The 24,661-nt window shown below is 40.8% G+C and overlaps 1 protein-coding gene across 2 annotated transcripts in view; it reads right to left on the bottom strand.

The window, feature by feature from the left end:
- The window catches only part of TSPAN5 (tetraspanin 5), a 66,987-nt gene extending 49,598 nt beyond the window's left edge, over positions 1 to 17,389 (bottom strand). For both annotated transcript variants that reach the window (XR_015697861.1, XM_087724123.1), the window contains exon 1: positions 16,925 to 17,389. Coding sequence is in view for 1 of the 2 variants with exons in the window: in XM_087724123.1 (XP_087580249.1) it covers positions 16,925 to 17,005 (81 nt within the window). In the remaining variant the exon portion in view is untranslated. The remainder of the gene's footprint in view (positions 1 to 16,924) is intronic.
- Positions 17,390 to 24,661: the final 7,272 nt, after the last annotated feature.

The following is a 24,661-nucleotide window of genomic DNA, read 5'->3' on the forward strand; positions in this document are numbered from 1 at the left end:
GAACTTCCCGGGGGCACAGGAAGAGTATCTTAATTGGTTGCTGTCAAAAGTCATAGCTAGCCTTGTAGGTTGTCTGTGTTCTAAGTTTGGTTGAAACTTGATGGGTGGTGCAATGAAAGGCAATGAAATGGCTCTGCCTGAAGGGGCAGATCTTTGTTATGTAGAGTAGACTGCCTCAGACCTTAGTGGCCCATTGACAAAAGTGAGGGGGGGGGGCTGAGTTTCTGCCTCCCTTTTAGGGGAGTTAATATTTCCTAAAATATCTCATTTTCCTAGGAGAGTGTTACGTGCTAACTTCCTACATAATGTTTGCATTATATAATTGTATGTAATTGTAACTATTTCTTGTTGTAATAACCAATAATTCCCTATTCTTTTTTTCTGTTGCATGTTTCTTCATTTATTTTGCAATTACATTATGTATTTTTGGATAATATGTGTGTGTGTTTCGTTCCCTTTGTTTCTTTTTCTGTTATTATTTTCAAAATAATTAAAATTATTTTTTAAATAATGCAGTGTCCTGTAAAGTTCCAAAAGAGAAGCAAGACTATTCAGATTTGTTTCCGAATAGGGACACCAAAAGGTGAGAAGCAATAGTATAACCTTTTTCCATGGTCATTACTAAAGAGTTAGGTTATTGATGCTGATTTGTGACTTGAAGCTAATTGTTTTTGTACGCAAGAATTAAATCATTTGGATGTAAGAAAACAAGTTGACAGCCTTGCAACTTAAAGATTCCTCCAAAATAAATTCAAGGTAATCTAAAATCAAAACATGCTGTTCCTGCCAAATATGGTAACTAGGGAAAGAAACACCCAACTTTTATATATTAAGATATCTAAGTAAAGAGAACATCAGTGTTCTCTTTCTTCCAAGCAATCATAAACACAAAGGCGCTGCTTCTCTTTTTTGACTATGGTTCTTAGTGGTTAACTCTTTTTTAAAAAAAATCTTCATTGGGTGAGATTATCTCCTCGACAAGGAGGTAGAAATGACTAGAGAAAGGAGAGTTATGAGGTCTGGAAGTGAAGGAGAAAACCAATTACCTCCTCTAGACCGATTAGATCCCACAGATTAGGCCTCCTCCGAATTCCATCCGCCGGCCAGTGTCGACTGGCGACTACCCGGAGGAGAGCCTTCTCTGTGGCCACTCCGACCCTCTGGAACGAACTCCCCGTGGAGATTCGAACCCTCACCACCCTCCAGACCTTCCGCAAAGCCCTTAAAACCTGGCTATTCCAACAGGCCTGGGGCTAAAAAGCTTCTACCCCATTCTCGAATGGTATGACTGTTGTGTGTTTTAAATTATGTATTGTTGCGTGTCATTTTAATTTTTGTCTGCATCCCCCTCCCTTGGTTGAGTTGTGAGCCGCCCTGAGTCCCCTTCGGGGGAAAAGGACAGCAAATAAATAAAATAAACATTCAACATTCAACTATCATTCCTAAGACATGATCATATTATTACTATTTTTAGGTTTCAGGCCTAAGATTTTTCCCCTGGAATTTGTAGGTTTATTTTGTAGATAAGTCTTCTACACTCAGATTTTATTCTGAGTGTACTCAAATACTGGTTTTTACTATTTTTTCACATGCTTTTTGTCTCTCAAAGAGATTCAAAATGAATGAATGAAAGAAGAGTTTGCTGGATCTATTTAGTCCAGCAATCTGTATCTGCTTCTCCCAAGACCTAAGTAGTATTAGTAGGCCTTCATTGTTCTTTCATCTACCTTATTAACTGCTTTTGAATGAATTTTTATAACAGCCCCAAGGCTGATACATAATGGGATGACTCTCATACATCCCACTGTGCCAGTATGAAACCACCAGTTTTTAGAGGTAGCAGTAGTTCTATCAACATGAAGATTACTCTCCCACCAAACTACTGGAGGGTCAGCAGAAATAAATTTGAACTCCATATCTAAAAGGGGGAAAAACAGAATATTAGTTTGATTTGATTGATTTTGATTTTATTATATTTATATGCCGCCCTTTTCCCCCAAAGGGGACTCAGGGCGGCTCACAATTCAGTTTGTTTGACAATTGTTCTGTTTTTTAAATTGGTATGCCTGCTGCCACAGAATTTAGAAAAATCAGGCTTTAGACCTTTCATTCCAAACAAAAACTTCTTTAAAGAACATCCTTCACTGGAATTTCAAACAATGGCACAAAAGCCCCAAGTTATTTTTCTCCAATTAACATTCATTTTGTTTAGACTCAGAAGGCAGACTTTCGATATAGCTTATTTGTAGTTTACTTTATATGGCCAGCCAGCTTGAATGTCTCCCACTTGCCAACATCTGCCTACTTCTGAAGCTTTCGTAGTCTTTATTTCACTGGATTATATAACAAGCTTTGCTACACACAACAAACGGGCATTAGCCCTATGACTATCCGGTGGTCAATTCTAAAATCAGCCCTACTTCAAGGAAACGAGAATGAATCGAAGTACCAGGAATACTTTATAGGGGAAGGAGTTTTAAGCATTTGCTGTTGCTGTGATTCTCAATTTTTTCCCTCTCCATATTTGGGTTTCCTTCTTGATGTGAATAACAAGTACAAGGGGGAGGGGGAAATCCAGATAGCATTATTACCAAAAAAAAAAACCTTAAAGTCACTCTTTTCTCATTCTACAACTTGTCTTCCTTATCCCCACCAACTCTCTTCCAGTCATACCAGAAATGGTCCACATAGTCACAGAGGGTAAAATCTTAAATACAAAAATGAATGGAATTACTTGAAGAACACAAGATGCTAATACCATATACTCTTATGCAAGAAGAGGGTTTCTTTTAACCAATAGGATAACTATAATGAAACGTTAAACCTGTTTATTTCCATGGGAACTACTCCAAAATAAGGAGGTGTAAGTTTGCCACTATATTTCATATTGTTATAAGTCTTTATAAACTGACTTTTTAAAAGGCATTACATTTTAAATCAATGCCTTAGCCACATAAAACAACTCCTTATAAAAATTATAAAAAATATGTGTATTTACTATGAATATAAATTTATTATGTATGGTCTGACCTAGGCTTCCCAAAAGCATGAAGCCAATTCCTCTTTTGTTTAGTTTAAAGTGAATTCCTCTCCAGCAAAGTCCCAGCCAACAGTCGAAAGAGAATTCACAACTACAGACCTTTATCAGCCTTGGAGTCCTGCCAGGCCCTTATCTTCCAAACACCACTCTGTAGCAGACAATACAAGAAGTCAGGAACAGATTTTTACTCTAATGAATTGAACTAATGTCTCCTGAAAACTCCACTCCCCTTTCCATCCTCTTTCTTCCCCATGGGAGGGGCCATTCACTGTTCACCTGTGGCTCTACTCCTGAGTTGACCCTCGTTCCTTAGCTGTTCCCTTCTCCTGGCAGATCTGCACATGCGCACACTCAGAACAGGCTCCAGCTGTTCTTCTGCCCCACTGATGTCCGACTCTGAAGGCAGCTGATAACTGTCAGATGGCCCTGGCCCCATCTCTGCCTCCGACGCAGAGCACTCGTCAGAGTCTTCCCCAGACTCCAGGACTGGCCCCTGTTTCTCCCCAACCTCCTCACCGTCCGAATCTGCTGGCCACTGGCAGGCCACAACACTGTAGATACATTATTTACACTATATTGTTTATACTATATTGTTTATACTATATCAATTATATCAATATAAAATTATGTACAATTTGAAAGTTCAGATGAACAAAGTTTCTGGATAGGGCACTCTAATACTTAGGGTCAATCACTGAAAGAATTAAGTTAAGGTGAGCAGCCTTGGAAATGCAAACTATTTTCTATCCCAGTTAAAGACCACAAAGCAAAAGGCAATAGCCAATAAGCTGGAAATCTCACATTGCAGCTAAGAATTAAGGAAACTGAAACTGAATGCATCTCTCAAAATTACAGAGGTGTCAATTACAACTCCCAGTGCAGAAGTACAAATGTAAACAGTCCTGAGTTATGCAGCCTTCACTTGAAAACATCTAGGAAATTAGGAATATTGGATTCCTCTTGCCATTAGGAAGTTTTTCAACCGGAACCTATCTTCCTGTAAATTAAGTTAGGAGCTAAGTATCTTATTCTATGGCTTGTAATCTAGGGAGATATGGAACTGTTCTGTTCCTGCGATATCTCTTTCTTCTATGACACTCTTAAGTACTGGGAAATACCGTTAAAGCTCTCAAAACTAAACAATTTGCTTCATTAAATCCTTACAAGATTTAATTTGTTTTTTGATCATTCTCATTACACTCATTTCTAAATCTGCTCAATTTTGTCTGAATCTTTAAAATGGGATGCCCAGAACCACAAACAAAACTTGAGATAGGGCCCAACAAATGCACAGTGGAAACTATTATTTTTATGTTACGAAAAGTGATGCAGTTTACAAAAAATACTGATTTTTAGCACCTATTTCAAGCTGCTACCTCCTATTCATCTTGTCATCTAGTACAGAGGTTCCTAACCCCTGGTCCATGCAGGAGCACCAGGCCAGAAACTGGGCCACGCAAACAAGTGTAGGCCCATCTACGGGATGCAGGCAGCACATGAAACCACGCCTCCTCCAGTCCGCAGAGAAAACCTCTCTCCATGGAACCAGACCCTGGTACCCAAAATGCTAATCTAGTACAAATACAAAGTATTTTCACAAATAATTGTTATCAAAGCCATTATCTTTCATTCTGTAGTTGTGCATTTTATTACTATTTTAAATGAACAATTTTACATGTTATTCTTTTCAGATTACTTTTGTTTTCGATCCAAATCATCTTGAATTTGATTTCTGTGTTCTCAAGTATTAAAATTAGCTCATCCAATATTGCCAATGCAAATTTGCTGAGCACTGCTTCTGTTTCTTCAGTCAAAGTATTAATGAAAATTTTGAAGTATGCCAGACTCAGAAAGAATTCTGGCACTCCATCTGATACCTCGCTCAAATTTGATGAGGATCTCTTAATTAGCACTCTTGACTATGCGTTTCAAGCCACTGTGAATCTAAAAGAATAGCACCCATACTCTAAAATGTATACTACCAAGACACTATTTAATTCATTTATTACCGTGTTTCTCTGGAAATACGACCTGTCCTGAAACTAAGGCCTTGCCACATTTTTCGTGTAGGCAAAAATATAAGGCTCCCCCTATGGCAGCCGGCCCACAACCATAGAGCACATTCCTAGATCAGCCCTATGGCAGCCAGCCCCTATGGCAGCCAGCCCACAACCATAGAGCGCACTACTCCCAGAGCAGCCGCTGCTGGATGAATCGGAAGCAGAGTTCTGGAGTTTGGAAGCCGGAGAAGAAGTTATGCTCAGAGCATGGCGGCAGCAGCGGCGGCGGTGCCCTGGCACTACAGGGAGAGATGGGCCAGGGCATGGTCAGCTGGGAGGCATGCGAGCTGGAGGCAGAACAGGCGCTCGCGCAACCACACTTTCCAGCTGGGCAGAGCTCCATGCACTGACCTAGGGGGTATCCCGAATGTGCCAAGCCACGGGAGCTGGGGGGCAGGCAGAGCATCACGTGGCTTGGTGCCTTAGGGATACCCCTAGGTCAGTGAGTGGTGCTCTGCCCGGCTGGAGAGGGGGTTTGCCGAGCGGCTGCTCATGAGCGTGGTCACCTCATGGCTGCTTCACCCCTGAGGCTGTGCCCGGCTCTTCGGGAGCCTGTTCGCAAGGGAGATGCCACCCGGCAACCCCAAAACAATAAGCCCTCTCCTGATAATAAGGCCCAAGCCATATTTTGTGGATCAAAAGAAAATAAGACCCTGTCTTATTTTTGAAGAAACACGGTAATATGTGGTATAGTATTTTGTTAAATGCTTTTTTGAATTCAAGATATATTAAGTCCACAACAATCCCAAAATCTATTAAGAAATGTATATAACCAAATAATGAAGCCAGAGTAGCTTACCAAGGCTTGTTCTTGGAAAATCCATACAGAAGACCTCAATTTACAACAGTTCATTTAATGATTGGTTGAAGTTATAACGGCACTGAAAAAAGTGACTTATGACCGTTTTTCACACTTATAACTGTTGCAGCATCTCTATGGTCACATGTTCAAAATTCAGACACTGGGCAATTGACTCATATTTATGACGGTTGTGGTGAGGTCATGGGATCACCTTTTGCGATCTGTTGACAAGCAAAGTCAATGGGGAAGCCAGATTCCTTTAACAACCATGTTACTAACTTAACTTCAGTGAATCACTTAACAACTGCAGCAAGAAAAGTCTTAAAATGGGAGAAAATTCACTTAACAAAAGTCTCACTTAGCAACAGATATTTTGGGCTGAATTATACTCATAAGTCAAGGACTACTTGTATTACTTCTAGTAATACAGCATTGTCTAGGGCTGTGAGGGCGCACCTATGGCACATGAGCCGTCACCCTCAGCTCCACCGCACATGTGCGCACCTCCGCTGGCCAGCTGATTTTGGGGTCTCTGCCGAGCATGCACGGGGGGGCAGGGGGGTCACGCGCATATGCATGTTGATGGGGGAGCATGGAGAGTGTGGCACGCTCCCCTGTGCCCCAATTTTGGTCCCAGGGGGTTTCAGAGAGGCCTGCCAGGCACAAAATGGACCACTGGGGGGGTCGCATGCGCAGGGGGGATGGGGTGCACAGGGTTGTGTGTGCATTGCATTATGGGCGTGGGCATGCACACTTTTGACACACAACAACAAAACGTTAGCCATTACTGGTCTAGGGTTTACAATAATTGCTTTAGATTCTAACTTGGAATATTCCCAGATATCATTGCATGGTTGATTGGTCTCTAGTTCCCTGGACACATCTTTTTTCCCCTCTCTTGATATTATATTTGCTCTCCTCTGATCTATTTCTTGTGTTGTCTAAGATTTTTCAAAAATACATAGAGTTTGATAAGCAGACCATGTCTGCAAGTTCTTTTATTACTCAGAAGGCAATCTATGTTCCAATGGAAACTGGAATTCATATAACAGCAGTAAGTATTCTCTCTATTCTATCAAACCTAAGCAGAATCATACTTCTTCAACCAGCTAACAACTGGCAAGAGGAAGGCGTATCCCCTTCCCTGATAGAAACAAAGGAGAAAATTGATTTTCATAAACTGTGAGCTAATATATAGGATTCTGTCTCAAAAGGATCCAGGAGGAAGAGAAACTTGATAGGTGGAAATTCCTTAAAAAAGGAATTATTAAAAGCACAATTTCAGTTGAGTGAAAAATAGAAGAATTTAAATGTCCTGAAACATATTAAAAATTTAAGAGATATATGCTGAAAATGGAAATTGCTGAGAAGGAGAACGTACAGTAGCCTGCATTTGTAGAGATGGTATCAGGAAGGCTAATATTAAGAATGGATTAGTGAAGGATGTTCAAAAGAGTAGAAAGTAATAGTATGCCAGAGTTTAGTGAATGAGGCAAAGGGTAACAAACAAGAAACAAAAGCTGAACTACTCATTTTATTTTTGCTTGCTATCAAATTCTAGGCGTACCCTGTCACTCACCAATTCTCGGGGGAATTAGCTGAAGAAATCTGTTTAAAGCTATACTATATAGCTATACTAGAGTATCTTCTCCAAAGCATTGGCACCCTCCAAAACACTAGAAACTTCTGAATCTATAACCACTGCCCAGATTTAATTTCTTACTCCTGTTTACAGCAGTACACAATACAGCATCAAGAAAGCATGAAAATTAGATTGACTTTCAACCCCATAAGTTGTAGCTGGGGAAAATTAAGAGTTAAAACAAACTGTTCTTCCCTCAATAGGCTTTTCCAAGGCCTCCTCTTGATTTATTCTTTATTATTTGTAATTCCCACTTTTATTTTAATTTTTTTTGCATTAACTTCTGGAAGCTATTTTGTGAGGAGTACATTCTCTAGAGCAAACTATAAAGAAAGAACAGATATGAGAGGCCAAGTAGTCTAGGAAGATATAAGTAAAGACACAAGAAACCTCTTGATAGCTTTCAGTCCAAGAAAACCTTCCCTAACGTTTAGTTAAAGCCACTATCAGAGGCAGCATTATGCTTTTTCCCAGAGTTTAGAATAGTGCCTGGCAGGAATAGAAGACAGAGGTATCTGCAGGCTGGTAGAGGCTGATTGATTAGAAAGGAGACATTCTTTTCCTCCATGGATAGCCAAATTGAGACAAGAGACCTATTATATACGGCTTCTCTCCATCTATACCATGTATGGGTTGCTTAAGATACCAACCAATCCTAGTTGTGTTTCTTCTCCCATCCTTTTCTGCAAAGTATCTGGGGCTCTGTAATTTCCTAATGAAGCCCAAATGGGTTAATTTCATATGCCACATTAGGGCGGGCTATGATTTGTTTGATTTTGATTCAGCCCAGTCTGTGAATTCAGACATTAGGGTCTGCAAACCAGGATTTTTGGCTCAGCTGTATAACCTGAATCAAACAACTTTCTAAATCGTTACGCGAATACTTCTGGCATACCATATTGTGCAAAGCCAGCCAACTATTATTTCTTCAACACACTGTAGCTAGCAATTCCAGAATTACAAGGCACTGTGTGAATGTAGGGAATTTTATACCTACTTTGCAAATATCGAACAGAGGCTCGAAGTTGTCGTATTAAAAGTTCTAGCAAAATTCCAAATGAAATGGTTCATAGCGTTTGTACACATTTCATTTATTGGTGGGAAAACAACTCCTTTTCTTTATTTCATTTTCTCTTGGATTTCCCTTCACATCAGAAATATTAGTTGTTTACAGGGCATTATCTACCAAATCAAACAATTGCCTCCCTCTTTAGTAAGAGAATCAAACTCATTCCACTGATTCAAAAAAACAGAGAGATGAATCCTTCTTCCAGGAACCCCTTACCTAGCAAAGTTGTTTAAGAAAAGAAGTACATATTTAGTTCTACCTGCAGTATTTGGAGGAGAGAAGTAAATGTTGACAAGCCAGAATAAATCATGACTTAGTAGTAGTCCAGTCTCAGAAAGGTAAAAATGGAATCGTTTGGTCTTTAGAACCATTTTTGCTAACTGATCTCATCTTTATCATAGACAGGAGCCAAACAAGGAACTTCGGATCTGTATCAAGAATGTGCCTTCATGCTTTTGTATATCTCCTGTGGGATCTGGGCAAGGAAATTCAAGAAAGGTTGAAGGGATTGAACTCCAGAACTTCTGCAAGATCATTTCAGAGTATTTTCCTATGCGGCCCGAAGAGTAGCAGTTGCATGTTAAAATCCTCAAAGGAAGCTTTCAATGTACAAGAAGCTAAAATCACAATAAGGAATGGCAGACAAATTAGGGTACGGACATGTAAATCTTCAGTTTTCAGCCATTGCATTTCCCAGCTCTTAAAATCCAGGACACATAAATCTTATACCGGGGAAGCTGCCAAGTAAACTGCTGTTACCATAGATTCCCATTTGCCACTAATGAATTGCCTCCAGACGCCGTCTGAATCCAGCACGCAGCTTATAACTAGAGATAAATATATCAGCTGCCACTCCATACAACAACCAAACCAGTGAAAGTGAACATGTGCATCCTCTATGATCATAACAAGGTGACAGGTTAGACCTTTCAGTAAGCTTTGAATAATATAACATTAGACTATATATATAATCTTACACTAAAGAATAACCTTGGTTTTTCCTCCCACTTTCTGCATTCAAATGTTGTATCAAGAGACGTTTATAGCACCCTGCCCTGCTAAACTATGCACATTGCCTAACTCATTTCACTGCGTGATTTAATCTTAATAATTTTCCTACTGCACTTTAAGGCTATTAAGTAAATCTCCAAAGCTATGCACAGATACCCAGTGTAAGAACATATTAAAAGGTTTTGTTGTACACCCTTAAGTTATTGACTTGGACAAACTTGCCTTGCAGATGGGTGATGAGACTGCATTAGAGTTTTTAAGCACCCTATCCCTCTTTTATGGATGTATTCCAGACATCACTGTATGTTATGACAAGCTACAGAAGCTCCTGAATTTATCAAAAAGACGTGACACCTTTTGTAGCCAAGAAATGAGCCGTTCAGAATACGAGTTAGCTTAGTAAGAAAAGGAGAACGTGGGGCTGCAGAGCTGGCAAAATAAGGCAGAGTGGTAGAAAACATCAATGAGAGGATGGAGGAAATGCAATGGCTGGCAATGGATCTAGATAAGTCAACAGCTTATCTAGATCCATCTTAAGGTTGGGAGTCATTACATTTCCTCCATCCTCTCGTAGATATCCCTTGTTTTACTCATGTGATTAGACATTTTACCAGGGGTAAAATCCAGCAGGTTCTTACAGGTTCTGGAGAACCGGTAGCGGAAAATTTGAGTAGCTCGGATAACCAGCAAATATCACCACTGGCTGTCCCTAGAGTGGGGTAGGAATGGAGATTTTGCAGTATCCTTCCTCTGCCACGCCCACCGAGCCACATGCACAGAACTGGTAGTAAAAAACAATTTAATTTTACCACTGAATTTTACTAATGAGCAATACTGCTGGTGATTCTGAAATGGCCTGAGCAATTTTGATCCATGTCAGGAATGACGGAAGAATCCAGAGAAGCAAATTGAAGAGGACCAGCATGGCCCATAATCTACCTGGTGGAGTATGGCCCCAGGGAAGTCAGAAGAGAGAGGAGACACCATGTACTGTCAGCCTGAGAGAGGTGTGCCAGCCAGTACTTTTAAATATTTTCTCAACTCAAAATAGAAAAAGTTAAGAGTCTTGTACAACACAGCAGTATACACACAGATTAAACCCAAATCACAAAGCATACACTATGCCATTAGAGATCATTCAAGCTGCATAACATTGAGAAATAAAGGGCCCTTTACCATTCATTTTAAATTTCAAACTGTGGGGTTTTTTCCCTCATTTCCTGCTGTTCGTCAATAAAACAGTTATGAAAATAATGGACAGGTAGACTTTTGGCTTCTCTAAGTGTAAGTCACTTTGCTAAGGAATATTACTGAAATGGAAAATATATGTGGTTTATCTTAACTAAACAGCAAAATATATATTCAAGAAGTGTTTTGCCCTATGTCTTTCATCAAATCCTGAAAGCTCACCAAAAACCCTGTAACCATGTTATTTGTCACAGAAGGGGAGACAAACTATTCTCCAAAGCACCTGAGGGGAAGGCTATATATAGCCGGTGGAAATTTAACAGTGGAAATTAACTGAAACTTGTGATTTGTGATGAACATATCTTTTCTTTTATGTACACTGACAGCATATGCACCAAAGCCAAGTTCCTTTTGTGTCCAGTCACACTTGGCCAATAAAGAATTCTATTCTATTCCATTATCAAAGAGAGATCCAACTAGAACTAAGGAGAAATTTTCTGACAGAACAATTAATATATGGAACGACTTGCCTCCAGAAGTAGTGAATGCTCCATCAGTAGAGGTTTTTAAGAAGAAATTGGACAGCAATTTGTCTGAAATGGTATAGGCCGGGGTCTCCTGCTTGGGCGCAGGGTTGGATCAGAAGACCTCTAAGGTCCCTTCCAAATCTGTTATCCTGTATTCCTTATATTATTTCATGGTTTACCTCCAATTCAGCTGCAATCTAGAAAGTAGCTGAGCAACTCATTACCACTAAAAATGTCCACTGCAGCTTCCCTAATCAAATGTAATTATCATTCTAATCTGTTTTATTAAAATATATTTTAATGTAAGCAAGTACTAACATATTAATTGGTCTACAGAAAAGAATTAGGGATTTTTCCCAATTAGTTTCTCTAAGGCAATGTTGTTTTTTGCTAGAGAAAGCAGAAAACAAACCCCCTATATTAGCTTCTGATTTGACTGGTTCAAAAGCGCAAGTTTTCTGCAGTGACCTGTTAAGAAAAATTCTAACTTTCTGCAGGGTCTCTTAAGCTAATATCCTACAGATACACCTTGGCTTAGAACCATTCAAGTTGGTTGTCAAGTTCCAACCATACTTTAAAAAAAAATAATTTATGAATAGTCCTCAGACTTACGAATATCGCAGTTTTCCCCATGGTCAGATGATCAAAATTTGGTCACTTGGCAACTGGCATGTTCTACAACAGTTTCATTATCCCAAGGTCACATGGTCACCATGTGCAAACTTCCCAGCCAGTTTCAACAAGCAAACTTGATGATGAGATTTACTTATCACCCACATGATTCATTTAACTATAGGGGGAAAACGTTCATAAAGTTGGATGTGACTCACTTAACCACCACCCTGATTAGCAACAGAAATTCTGGCCCCAATTGTGGTTATAACTCAAGGACTAGCTGTGCCTGTTTTTCATCAGTCAGCACTTGACTGACATGGGAAATGGCAATTACGCTCCTCCCTTTCCCAAGCAGATCTGTGCTTGGTCTTCTTTCTCCATTACAAATGCAAGTTTTTTTTCTCTCTCTAAGCAAATTTTAAACATAATGTACTAAAATAAAATGCAAAGACATCCATTCTTAGCTAAATATATTACGCACTTGCAAAGAAAATTAAACTTAAATTGAAAAGACAACCTACTTCAATCACCAGAAAAGAGGTAAACTAGAACATGAAATCGTGATTTAATCCACATACTATGGATGTGTCACCTGGTACTGCTGCCAAAATAAAACCCTTCCCTGCTTATAGGCAGGCTTCTAATCACAAGATTTATTTCTTGTATACACCAGCCTAATTTTTCTAGTAGTTGGGTATACAGATAAAACCTCTAATCATGTTTTCATCACGGGGCAAGTAAATTGAGGTGAACGCAATCCTCTGACTAATACAATTATTTTAAGGTTTTAAAGGGAGCATTATTAATACAAGCACAGCAGGTTCCAACCTGTGAAGTCTGCACAAGCATTTCACTTTAGGATTAAATTATGTACCTATTCAAATGTGTCATTGCCCCTACAGATATAATCATCCTAGGACTTTCAAAACAAGCCAACATGCAGGAAGACCGCTCAAGCCACGATCATGGCAAGATTCATGATGACCTGTCTCTAACATAAGTTACAGAGTCAGATTCATCACTTTGGATGCTACTAATGCCGAAGCAAATGATACATGAAAAAGTAAATCTAAATATTTACACTAGCCTCAGGTTAAAAGCAAATAAAATTTGCATATAAAATGTACTGTGCGTTTAAACAAGCTTGCAGAATGCAGATGAAACCATATTAATATAACAGAGACTTTTGGTTAACTTTGTAATTTACATTCTGATCTATTCCTTGACATCACAGCAGCTAAGCCAATCAGGAAGCGATTTGGCAGCCTATCAATAACATCTCACCAGATTGGAAACTATAAATAGCCACCACCACCACCCCCTTTCTATTCAATCATGTCAATTCTTGAACACTGCTGGGATATATCCCTGCAGTTTTTTTGGCAAGGTTTTTCAGAAGTGGTTTGCCGTTACCACATTTGCAAGGCTAAGAAAGAGTGACTGGCCCAAAGTTACCCACTTGGCTTTATGCCCAAGAGAGACTAGAACTCATAGTCGCCTGGATGGGCACTCCATAGTCTCCCAGTTTCTAGACTGATGTCTTAAACAGGCTGTCCAACTCGATTTCACTGAGGGCCGCATCAGGCTTGTGCTTGACCTCGGGGGTAGTTGGGGGTTGGCTGGGGGGGGGGCATGGCCAGCTCAACATCACTTGTGTTGGGGGTGCCTGTGGTGGCCCGAGCATTCTGCCAGCAAAAACGGAGCTCAGAAGAGCTGTGTGCAGCCCTCCCGAGCTCCGTTTTCACTGGCAGAGGCACCACGGGCAGTTCCTTCACTGTTTCCAGGGCAGCCCCGCATGCCAGATCTAAGCACCTCGCAGGCCTTGAGTTTGATACCCCTGATGTACGGCATTAGTGGAATACACGCGTAAGATTTTGAAGTATAGATGATCCTTGTTTAATGATTATTTATTCAGTGACTATTTCACCTTGCAACAATGCTGATCATACTCATGATCAACCTTTCATGTTCAGGTTGGAAGTTCAGGCCAGCGCAGAGCTTAGGTTAAAACTAGGTTAAGGACAGGATTATCATGGAGAAAAATCCATTTATGTGGCTGCTTTTGTGCTAATAAAAATTCAACAGTATTTTCTCAGAATTGTCTCTGGGGCTCCTTCTAAATTCACCACTTTCTTCAGAATGGATTGCACAGATAAATGCACTTACAAGGCTACCATCTTTAAAAAATAATTTCAGGCTCAATCTAGGACATTTTTAAATACAGTCATAAGGTAAAGGTTTCCCTCAAATATGTGTGCTAGCCGTTCCCAACTCTAGGGGGGGGCTCATCTTCATTTCAAAGCCAAAGAGCCAGCACTATTCGAAGACGTTCTCCGTGGTCATGTGGCTGACATGACTAAAAGCCAAAGGCTCATGGAACTCTGTTACCTTCCCACCAAAGGTGGTTCCTATTTTTTCTACTTGCATTTTTTACATGCTTTCGAACTGCTAGGTTGGCAGAAGCTGGGACAAGTAACAGGAGCTCAGTCTGTTACATGGTCCTAGGGATTCAAACCGCCAAACTGCAGACCTTTCTGATCGTCTTAGCCACTGGGCCACCGCATCCCCTAAACAAATTTATCAGAATACAGATTTAATGCAAGGTTGCTAGCACAGCTAATACTGTCCTTCAAAGCTGATGTAAACAGCTTTGAAGACTTTTAGACTTGTGGAAATCATTTGGTAAATCCAGTACAGTTTTCACAAGACAAAGTGTCCTTGGCTTCTAGTAAAACCATGCATTTCTCTGCCTTTAAAGCATTAGGCTTCCTAGAAAGGCCTTGTACAAACCTTACCCTGGCCTTTGTTTTCCAGGATGAGACCCACTAACAAGCAAGAATCTTACAATATCAAAACATTCACATTTACAAAAGAACAAAAGCTTTTTTGGACAAGAGCCCAGATTGTTAGATGATTGAAGGCTTTTTCTCAATGGGCAAATTGAATAACAACATTAACACCTTTCTCTTGTCTTAGGCCACTGGCCACGTTTCCATTAACTTTTGACCGGAATGCCAAAACTAATCAAAACTTGGCACTTCCTTCATTTCAATATGTAATAACACAAGGGAATAGCTTTTAATGAATTTCCCCATACAGCAATGGAAGACTTTGTCCAGATTGCTTTCACAATCACTCAGATGCAATTCTGTGCACCCTTGACTACGTATGATTACTTAATGCAAAATCTATGTCTTTTATGTAATGCACCAGCCACTAGCCGATTTCATGGAATAGGGAGTTCTACAAGCCAAGTACACTGAACAAAACAACATTATTTGCTACAATTTTGGCACACATTCCCGACCTTCCAGATATGTTGGTGTACATTCTTATCACCTCCCCCCCCAACCGCAAGATTCCAACCCACCCAAAATTTAAAAGCTAAAAAAATGATCTGATATGTATACCATCAATCAACATCCGTTCTGACATTTTGCATTAATTGTCTGTTTTCATAGCAACCCAATTTAGGGAACAATAATGGGCAAATATGTCTTTTAATATTTGTAAATGTAAGGAGGTAGTCACAACTATCATAAATCAAGGGAGAAAGTGTTGTGATATTTCAGCACACAGCCCTAATTTATCATACAGCAGAGAAGCCAATTAAAGAAGGTCAGTTAGGAGGATAACAAGCTTGGCAGACATCTGATTTCCCAACCTGACACTCTCCAGATATAATAACAATCGTTTAAACTTGTGGCTGTCCAACTCTCAATGACTTTGATCAGTTACAAATCTCAGATTCACAATTTCCAACCAACATAATTTCCAGTTGTTCAATAAGATTATCCATGTGGAGTCCTTAGTCGTCTCTGAGCCTGGTTCTTTCCTTGCAGACATTTCATTATCAAACAATGTAAGTTCATCAATGGTAACACATATCTGGAGGGTGCCTGATTAATAGATACTCATTGCCTCCAAAAACGCTTACTCTAAAAAAAATGCTACTTCTAATCTTGCTTTAAGGGACGCAGTGGCTCAGTGGCTAAAATGCTGAGCTTGTTGATCAGAAAGGTCTGCAGTTCAGGGGTTCGCGTAACAAAAGTGAGCTCCCATTACTTGTCCCAGCTTCTGCCAATGTAGCAGTTCATAAGCACATAAAAATGCAAGTAGAAAAATAGGGACCACCTTTGGTGGGAAGGTAACAGTATTCTGTGCGCCTTGGGCGTTTAGCCATGCTGGCCATATGACCACAGAGATGTCTTCGGACAGCGCTGGCTCTTCAGCTTTGAAACAGAGATGAGCACCGCCCCCTAGAGTCAGGAACGACTAGCACACATATGCGAGGGGAACCTTCACTTTTACCTAATCTTGCCTTATTCTAAAATACACATAAATTATGCAGTAACTTGGTAAATTGTGTTCCCTTCTATGACTCTTCCATGGAACTCATCAAACCTCTTTTTCACCTCCCTATGCATTGCATAACCCTTTCTTTAAAAAAAAAAAGACTACAGTTTCTAGGGCTTCTTGATAAGAGTAGAATCTTGCTTTCTTCCAGGCGTATTTTTTTAAAATAAATCATAACTGGAAGCAACGAAGGCCTAAAATTGGGGGGGGGGGGTGATAGGGAAGGTCCACCCATTACCTCCAAGGTCTACCTGGTCAAAAGGATAAAAAAGCACCACCCAGGGATCGCTTTCAAAAAAAAAAACTTAGGGAAGAGGGGACGAGGCAAAGCAAACCCAGTTTGGAAGGGAATAAAAGGCTCTGTCCGGATTTCCTAAAGCGAGCCCCCCCCCGTACCGATAGACAAAGACCCCCCCCCCCTTTCAAACGCCTTCAACCTGCCAGGGGCGATTCGCCTCGCTCCCCGCCACGCGCGTTTGCTCCCTCGCCCTCCCTCCGCGCGGCTCCTACCCCTTCCACGCAGAAACCGCACCACCACGCACAAGCGGCTTCCTCCAGCCAAAACCAAAATACGATTTAAATAAAATAAAATAAAATAAAACGAACGCCTTTACCCAGAAGATGACGTTGAAGCCGAAGATGAAATACTTAATGCAACAGCTCACTTCGGGGCCTTTATAATGCTTCCCGGACATCCTCGGGGCTCATGAAGACAGTTTGCTCGCGAGCACCGTTGGCCGGGAGAGGCGGGGAGGAAGGCGAGGGCGCAGGAGCCGGGAGCGGGCAGGCAGGCAGGCAGATTTAGAGGCAGCCGGCCGACTGCTGGCTTGCCGCTGGCCGCCCGGAGCGCGCAGGCAACGAAGGAAGCCCGCGTCGTCGTGGCCGCCGCCGCCTCCTGCCTCCGCGCATCGAGGAGGCCGAGCAGCAGCGGGGAGAGCGCGGAGGTCCTCAGCCGCGGGAAGCGGCGGCCAGCGGTGCCCTCAGGGCGAAGACGTTGCGAGCGGGGAGGCTCGACCTCCCCCTCAGGAGCCGCCAAGCGCTCGCCGCCCTTCTGACACCCGCCTCTCCTCCTCCTCCTCTTCCTCCTCCCACCGCCAGCGCCTCTCCTCCTCCTCGCCAGAAGCGCCCGCACGCCCAGCGGGGAAGGGGGGAAGGCCGGCGACTGGCTGGGCCCGCTTTAATGGAGAGGCGTCCTCGCCAATCCGGCGCGGCACGGAGGTCCAGCTGGCGGCGGAACAGCTGAATTGGGGGGGGGGTCTCTCCGCCCCGCGGTTGAAGGAGATGGCGGCGGGAGGGGTGAGGGGGGTGCAGCTGTTGGAATCCCGGGCCGGCGTAGCCTTGTTTGCGGATAGGTTTGTGGAAACGGGCCGAGCCGTCGCTTGCTTGAACGTGCTTGCGGTTTAAGCCGGGATTTGCCCGGCTCATTGGCACGCTGAGGCACCAACCAAGGTTTCCCAATGACGAGAGAGGATCTTCTCCATGCGGGGCGTCCAAAGAAGACGCGCACAAATAGCCCACCGGACGACCGCGCTCTTCCTTTCCTAGCTTTAAAGCAACGTTGCGCATGGCGCACAAAGGGAGCGAGGAACGGAATAATGAAAAGGCGTGAAGTGAGAGCGCGTAGCTAAAGAAGAGCTGGATGATTCTCTGTGGATCTTCTCTATCGGGGAAGGTCCTTGTTTCCAACGCGGCCATCTACGCCTCATGTATCTCGGTCCTTTTTTATTTCCTCAGGATCTCATCAGTTCCGTCTATCCCAGTCGGGTTTCCTTAGAATTTTCTTCAATTTCTTTTCTTCCTCCAGATCATTTAGATATATGTATTTATTTATTTTATTTATTTATTTCGTCAAGCATGAATTAGAAAACAGATATAAGTATTTGTGATATAATCATCATCCATCCCTCTCTGCAACCAAACCACTTCTGGTAACTCGGTTGGGTATTCGGTCCACATTTATGCAGCGCCCATTCATTCCGGACTCGGTTCTTTTTACGCGCAATTCTTGGAGAAACCCCTTCCTACAATGTTGGTGAGGCGTGTTTCTCCTGAAATCACTTCCCGTGTAACCAAGCCAGCAGAAGATTGGTCTTAAGTACGCCCATTCAGTTTATTTTAAGAAATGTTCCTTCTTCGTAACATTATATGAGGGAGATAGTCGGTTTTAAAATATAATAAAATGAAATAAATTGTCACTAACCTGCATACTTCCCCATTTTCCCATCTTTAATTAACATTCTAAAAAATAGTTCAGCATGAAATGCAAATCCAAATTGCCCTCACCTGGACATTGTAATGTGGACAAGGAGGCCCAATCAGCTTGGATAGTTGGGGAAACCTTGGGGGTAATAATAAGTTGGGCTTTTAATGATGGGTTATTCTTCCTGCCTTTTCAAATATATTCTTAAAGCAGTTACTCTTATCAAAAGTAAAATTCCTTACCATTTGCTCAGAAGTAAACTCTCTTGAACTCAGTTGAACATTTCTCAGGAGAAGTGGATAGGGTTGTGCTATCAGAAAATAAGAAAACACATTATGGTCTGGAAGAAAAGAGCACCCCCAATTAAGATTACAATAGTGGTACTTGTATCTCAACTTGTTTTAAGTTGTACTGACAAAGTTCTGTGAGTAAATCATGGTTTTTAGGGTATGTTGACGCAGAAACAATTCATCCTGGTTCAGGGAGATATCTAATTTTGTGTGCAAACCTTAGTTTTCACTAAATTATGCAGCCCGTTTCTCAAATATCTAAAATACTTGTTTTGGCTCACTTATTTTTATAACAACCTTGAAAGCTAGACAAGTATTTTTATTTCTTTAATTTGTATATCTGCCCATCTCATGAGAAGTGACACTGGACTATGTACAATAGTCAATATTATAGTCCCTCTTGCAAATAAATTACTGAGGTTTTAGTTAACTAGTAACCAAATTTTAAAGTATTTAAGTATTTGGTAGGGCTATCAGAGTTGAGCTGCAAAAAAAGTCCAGGCAATCATTAAGTGGCATTAAAGAGATACAAAATGTATTTGCTTGTCTAAATATTTATAACTCTCATCTTATAGCCTTTTTTATGAAGTATCATAGTATTGTTATTGGTTTTGTTAATGTATAATTTAATCAATAATCATCTTGAGTCAAAGCAATTACATGAGATGGTTATTTTAAATAAAGAAGTTGTAGGGATTGTGTCTTTGCCTAAGACCTGCCAGGGATTGAATTCTTACATCACATGAAGTGATCATGAAATTCATTAATCTTTGATTTAGCATGTTGTGCGAATTCAGTCACTGTGGCTTGTAAACCATAATTCAGCTAAGACTAAACCAGAATTCTTTTTTATTATGCCACAATTAAATTGTGTGCAGTGTATGAACACATCAGTGGCTACATTTAAATAAAACACGTTCTACTTTATATATGATTTTTTAAATCAACCATAATGGTCTGGTTTGTACATAAAAGTACTGTAGGCCTTACCTCTTTGATGGCTGAGTGTGATACTATCAGTTGAAATATGAACTGGAATCTTCTCATGCCTGTTTCTTTTAACTGTCTCAACTCTCACCAATGCAGCATTTGGTAATTGCACACTGAAGCACATATTGAAGCTATATTCACAAATTTAAGCCATGATTCAGTGAATAAATCCCAGTCATCTGGACTTCTACATTAAGTTATAGCCATGATTTAAATCTACAAGACTAGATTCATGCAACATATGAAGCCAAACTCAACAATCCATATCATACATTAGTGTGCTACATAAAAGCAGCCTGCAAGCCGTACTATACAATGAGTCATTTAAATGCAGCTATTCAGCATTTAGATTTTTGCTACTTTGCTGATACAAATAGTCTGGTTTCTATTGCCTTGTAATGATAAGGAATCCTATAATGACCATAAACACTGCTGAAAATGACAGGTTTCAAAATAATCCTACAGTCCAATGTTTACTTGAAAATAATTCCAGTTAAATTCAACTGATTCAAGCAGTAGAAGCAGTTCAGCTTATATGAAAGATGCTAATGGACAGCTAAAGATGCCTTAGCTATCTGTCACTGTGAAGATATTTTACAAACAGCCTACCAGATTCCCACTTTGTTAGGCCCCCATTTATTGTTATGCTCATATGTTCAATCCAGTCATTTCTCTCTACTAGGGTTTTGATGGGCAGGGCATGATACAGTTGTTCCATACAATGGACTAATGTAGTATTTCTCTACCTGGGCAACTTTAAAATGTGTGGACTTTTAACTCCCAGAATTCTGCAGTAATTCTCGGAGTTGCAATCCGCACACCTTATAGTTGCTAAGGTTGAGAAAGACTGCACTAATGGGTGGAGTTTTGACTGCTATTGCAGCCATCTTGACTTTTTAAAATGATCCTGTCTTCCACCTTCACTCATGAATCTGCTGCAAGAGACCGCATTGGGAATAAGTGCTGGACCTCTGGAAGTATTTTCAGGGTGTAAGACCCTTCTCCAGAGAGTTAATGAGAAAACAATTAACATGTAAGAACCATATGCTCCAAATGCATGTATGTGTTATTAAAGCATCAAGTATAAAAATGTCATATGTTAACATTGGTGGATAGCAATTTCATGGATAACAAAACCCATGTTGGGTGCTCCTTGTACCGTATTGTACCGGTACGGTGGCCGCTGCTCCCGACTACTACTGGTATGGCCCACCACTGTTGCTAAATGTAGCATAGTACAGTTGTCGCTGAATTAGTTTTGTGCAGAATAACAGTTGGAAGGAATCTTGGAAGGTTTCTAACCCAAACCCCAGCTTGGGCAGGAGGGAGACCCTGTATCATTCTGGACAAATGGCTGCCCAATCTCTTCTTGAAAAGCTCCAGTGATGGGAGCACTCACAACTTCTGAAGTCAAGCCATTCTGTTGGCTTACTGTTCTTACTGTCAGGAAATTTCTCCTTGGATTGCTTCTCTCCTTGATTAGTTTCCATCCACTGCTTCTCGCCCTGCCTTCAGGTCCTTTGGAGAATAGGTCTCTTCTTTGTGGCAGCCCCTTAGATATTTGAAGCACTGCTATCATGTCACCCCTTGTCCTTCTTTTCATTAAACTAGACAGGCCCTGTTCCTGCAGCTGTTCTTCATATGTTTTAGCCACTAATCTCCTAATATTCTTTGTTCTTTCTCTACTCTCTTTCTAGAGTCTCAACATCTTTTATATATCACGTAGACCAAAACTAAATGCAGTATTCCAAGTGTGGTCATACCAAGGCGTTATAAAGTGGTACTAATATTTCACGTGGTCTTGATTCTATCCATGTGTTAATGCAGCCTAGGACTGCATTGGGTTTTTTTTGGCAGCTGCAGCACATTGCTCGCTCATATTTAAGTGCTTGTCTACTACTCTACTAGAACGCAAGATCCTTGCAAGTTCCCTTGAGAATAGTTTGCAGGTTGCAGCCAATGCTGTATGAATATTAGAGTCCTTTCCTGAAGACAGATAAATGTTCAAATGTTCCACTTTGGTTGCCTGTTCACTAATAGGGCCGAGCAGTGCTTCAGATGGAAAAAGTGCACAGAAATATGAATGCAACAGCTATGTGTAATTCATTGAAGCTGCCGTATTGTTTTCCAGAAACACACCGCTCCTGCAGGAAATATGTTTTATGATAAAGCCCCAAACATTTCAGAAGAAATTGTTTAAATGATCTCTTAAAGGCCTCCGTGCCCTTTACATTCAAAGGATGATGTTCAGCCAACTTAGCAATTTATAAGCATACATTTTACTTTGTGACAATCCTAATAACTGAATAGGCATATGATTTTTATAGGCCAGTTGGATCTGTTAAGCCCAATCCAATGAGCACAACGCATAACCACGGCCTTCTTTGCAACATTCTGTAGAGGATTTGTTTGTTTATTGTTTATTTATTTGTATAGCTAACCATTTTATCGAAGCAACTGGGCAGCTCACAACTGGTAAAAAAGACCAATCCAATAAAACAAGTTAAAAATTATCATACAAAAATATGAAAACCAATCGTAAACAATTTAAAACAGAAAATCACAATCCACTGCAGAAATCATCCTACATCAGTTCAACACAGCCATTGTAAGAGCTCCCCTTCATTGCTGGTTGTACACAAGCTATTTTACAGTTATTTTGTAGTACGTGACCATACTTGCTTATTTTTAATACTTTTCTCCCCCACAATGGAAGGAGTCTTTAATCATGAACAGAAATCTAACCTGTATCCTACCAGCCTCTTTCCATATATCCCCTACTTCAGGTCAGTGGATCCCAGAGCAAATTAAAGCCATTTTGGAAGTAGATCACAATGGATCCTCCAAGAATCACTCTACTTTCCCATGAAACAAGAAGAGGCTGCCAACAGGGCGGGACTGGTTCTATGAAACCTGGGTTGAGCCAACCATTGCAATCTTAATTGTGTGCAAGCAGATTGTGCAAATTGTGATAGTTCTGCTGCTGGTCTATCTTGCTTCATCAATCCTGAGCGTATTGTTTAACTCAGTGTTTCTCAACCTTGGTAACTTGAAGATGTCCGGACTTCAACTCCCAGAATTCCCCAGCCAGCGAATGCTGGCTGGGGGAATTCTGGGAGTTGAAGTCCGGACATCTTCAAGTTGCCAAGGTTGAGAAACACTGGTTTAACTGTGCCTTATTTCAATGTGATTACAGGTGATCCTTAACGTATGACCACAGTTAAGCCCAAAATTTATGTTCCTAAGTGAGAAATTTGTGAAGTGAGTTTTGACCCATTTTACGACTTTGCTTGCCACATTTGTTAAGCGAATCATTGTAGTTGTTGAATTACTAACACGGTTGTAAAGTGAATTTGGCTTCCCCATTGATTTTGCTTATCAGAAGGTTGCAAAAGGGGAACACATCACCCAGGGACACTGCCACCATCATAAATGTGAGTCAGTAGCCAAGCATCTGAATTTTGATCACGTGTCCATGGGGATGCTGCAACGGTCATGTGTGAAAAATGGTCATAAGTCTCTTTTTTCAATGTCGTTGTAACTTTGAACGGTCACTAAGCAAACTGTTGTAAGTTGAAGACTACCTGTATAAAGCCTCATAGTGGGAGGGAATTGTGTCATTTCTCTCTGGATTGTGCTTACTTAAATTATACTATTAGTTCCAGCATTTGACAAAAGGTAGCAATGTGGAGGTTAATTGATAAAACAGCTTTGTTGTTGTTGTTAGTTGCAAAGTCATGTCCGACCCTTCGCGAACCCATGGACAACATTCCTCCAGGCCTTCCTGTCCTCTACCATCCTCTGGAGTCCATTTAAGCTCTCACTTCCTGCTTCAGTGACTCCATCCAGCCATCTCGTTCTCTGTCATCCTGTTTTTCTTTTGCTCTCAATCATTCCCAGCATGAGGCTCTTCTCCAGTGAGTCCTTCCTTCTCATTAGGTGGCCAAAGTATTGGAGTTCCATCTTCAGGATCTGGCCTTCTAAAGAACAGTCTGGGTTGATTTCTAGGACTGACCGGTTTGATCCCCTTGCAGTCCAAGAGACTCGCAGGAGTCTTCTCCAGCACCAGAGTTCAAAGGCCTCCATTCTTTGGTGCTCAGACTTTCTTATGGTCCAACTTTCACAGCCATACATTGCAACTGGCAAACAGCTTGCAGGCATACAAAAACATTTATACAATCTTTATTATTCCTATCAATAGAAAAAGAATGATATTTTTTTTCAGGTAAAAGTTGAAACAATCACTTTGTCCAAGGGCAGACCAAGCACAGATTGTTTAGTCTGTAACTGAACTGATTGCATAGAAGAATTTGTGCTGCTACGTGACAAATTGGAGTCAGTTACAGCCACAACTGGGATCGTATCAATTGACTCATTCAAGGAAGTACACTGCAGTTTTATTAAATTCCATAAGCCATTCATTCTTGTATGAATGCCATGCTAAGCAAAGATGCTTGGCCAACAAGTACTTGTGCTGCCAACTTCATCTTCCCTTTCGTGACATTTTAACTCAAAACTGTGGCTTGTTTGGGAGCAAAACAATAGCAACATCATGAGGAACAGAGCAGGAAAAAGAGAGCACCCAGGATATGTTAATGCCCTGTTTAAGTTCAAATGGAGATATGCCTTCAGACCTGCAAAACAGTTAATTCTCTGGCCACATCTAAAGAACATGATCTAGGGTTTCACGTAACAAAACATATTATACCTCTGAACAGTTCATACTCTTCTTTGTCACTATATCATAGTTTAAAAAAATAGATAGTTTTCTTCAGCTTTTCTTTGGTCAGTCCTGTGTTACAAGAGTAACAGCATCTGCAAAAAATATTGGAAAGATTAATAAAGAAATTGTATAGTTATTTACTGGTACA

Source organism: Thamnophis sirtalis, unplaced genomic scaffold (assembly GCF_051295495.1).
Source record: "Thamnophis sirtalis isolate CommonGarterSnake01/CBP01778 unplaced genomic scaffold, rThaSir2_p1.2 scaffold_10, whole genome shotgun sequence".
Lineage (NCBI taxonomy): Eukaryota > Metazoa > Chordata > Lepidosauria > Squamata > Natricidae > Thamnophis > Thamnophis sirtalis.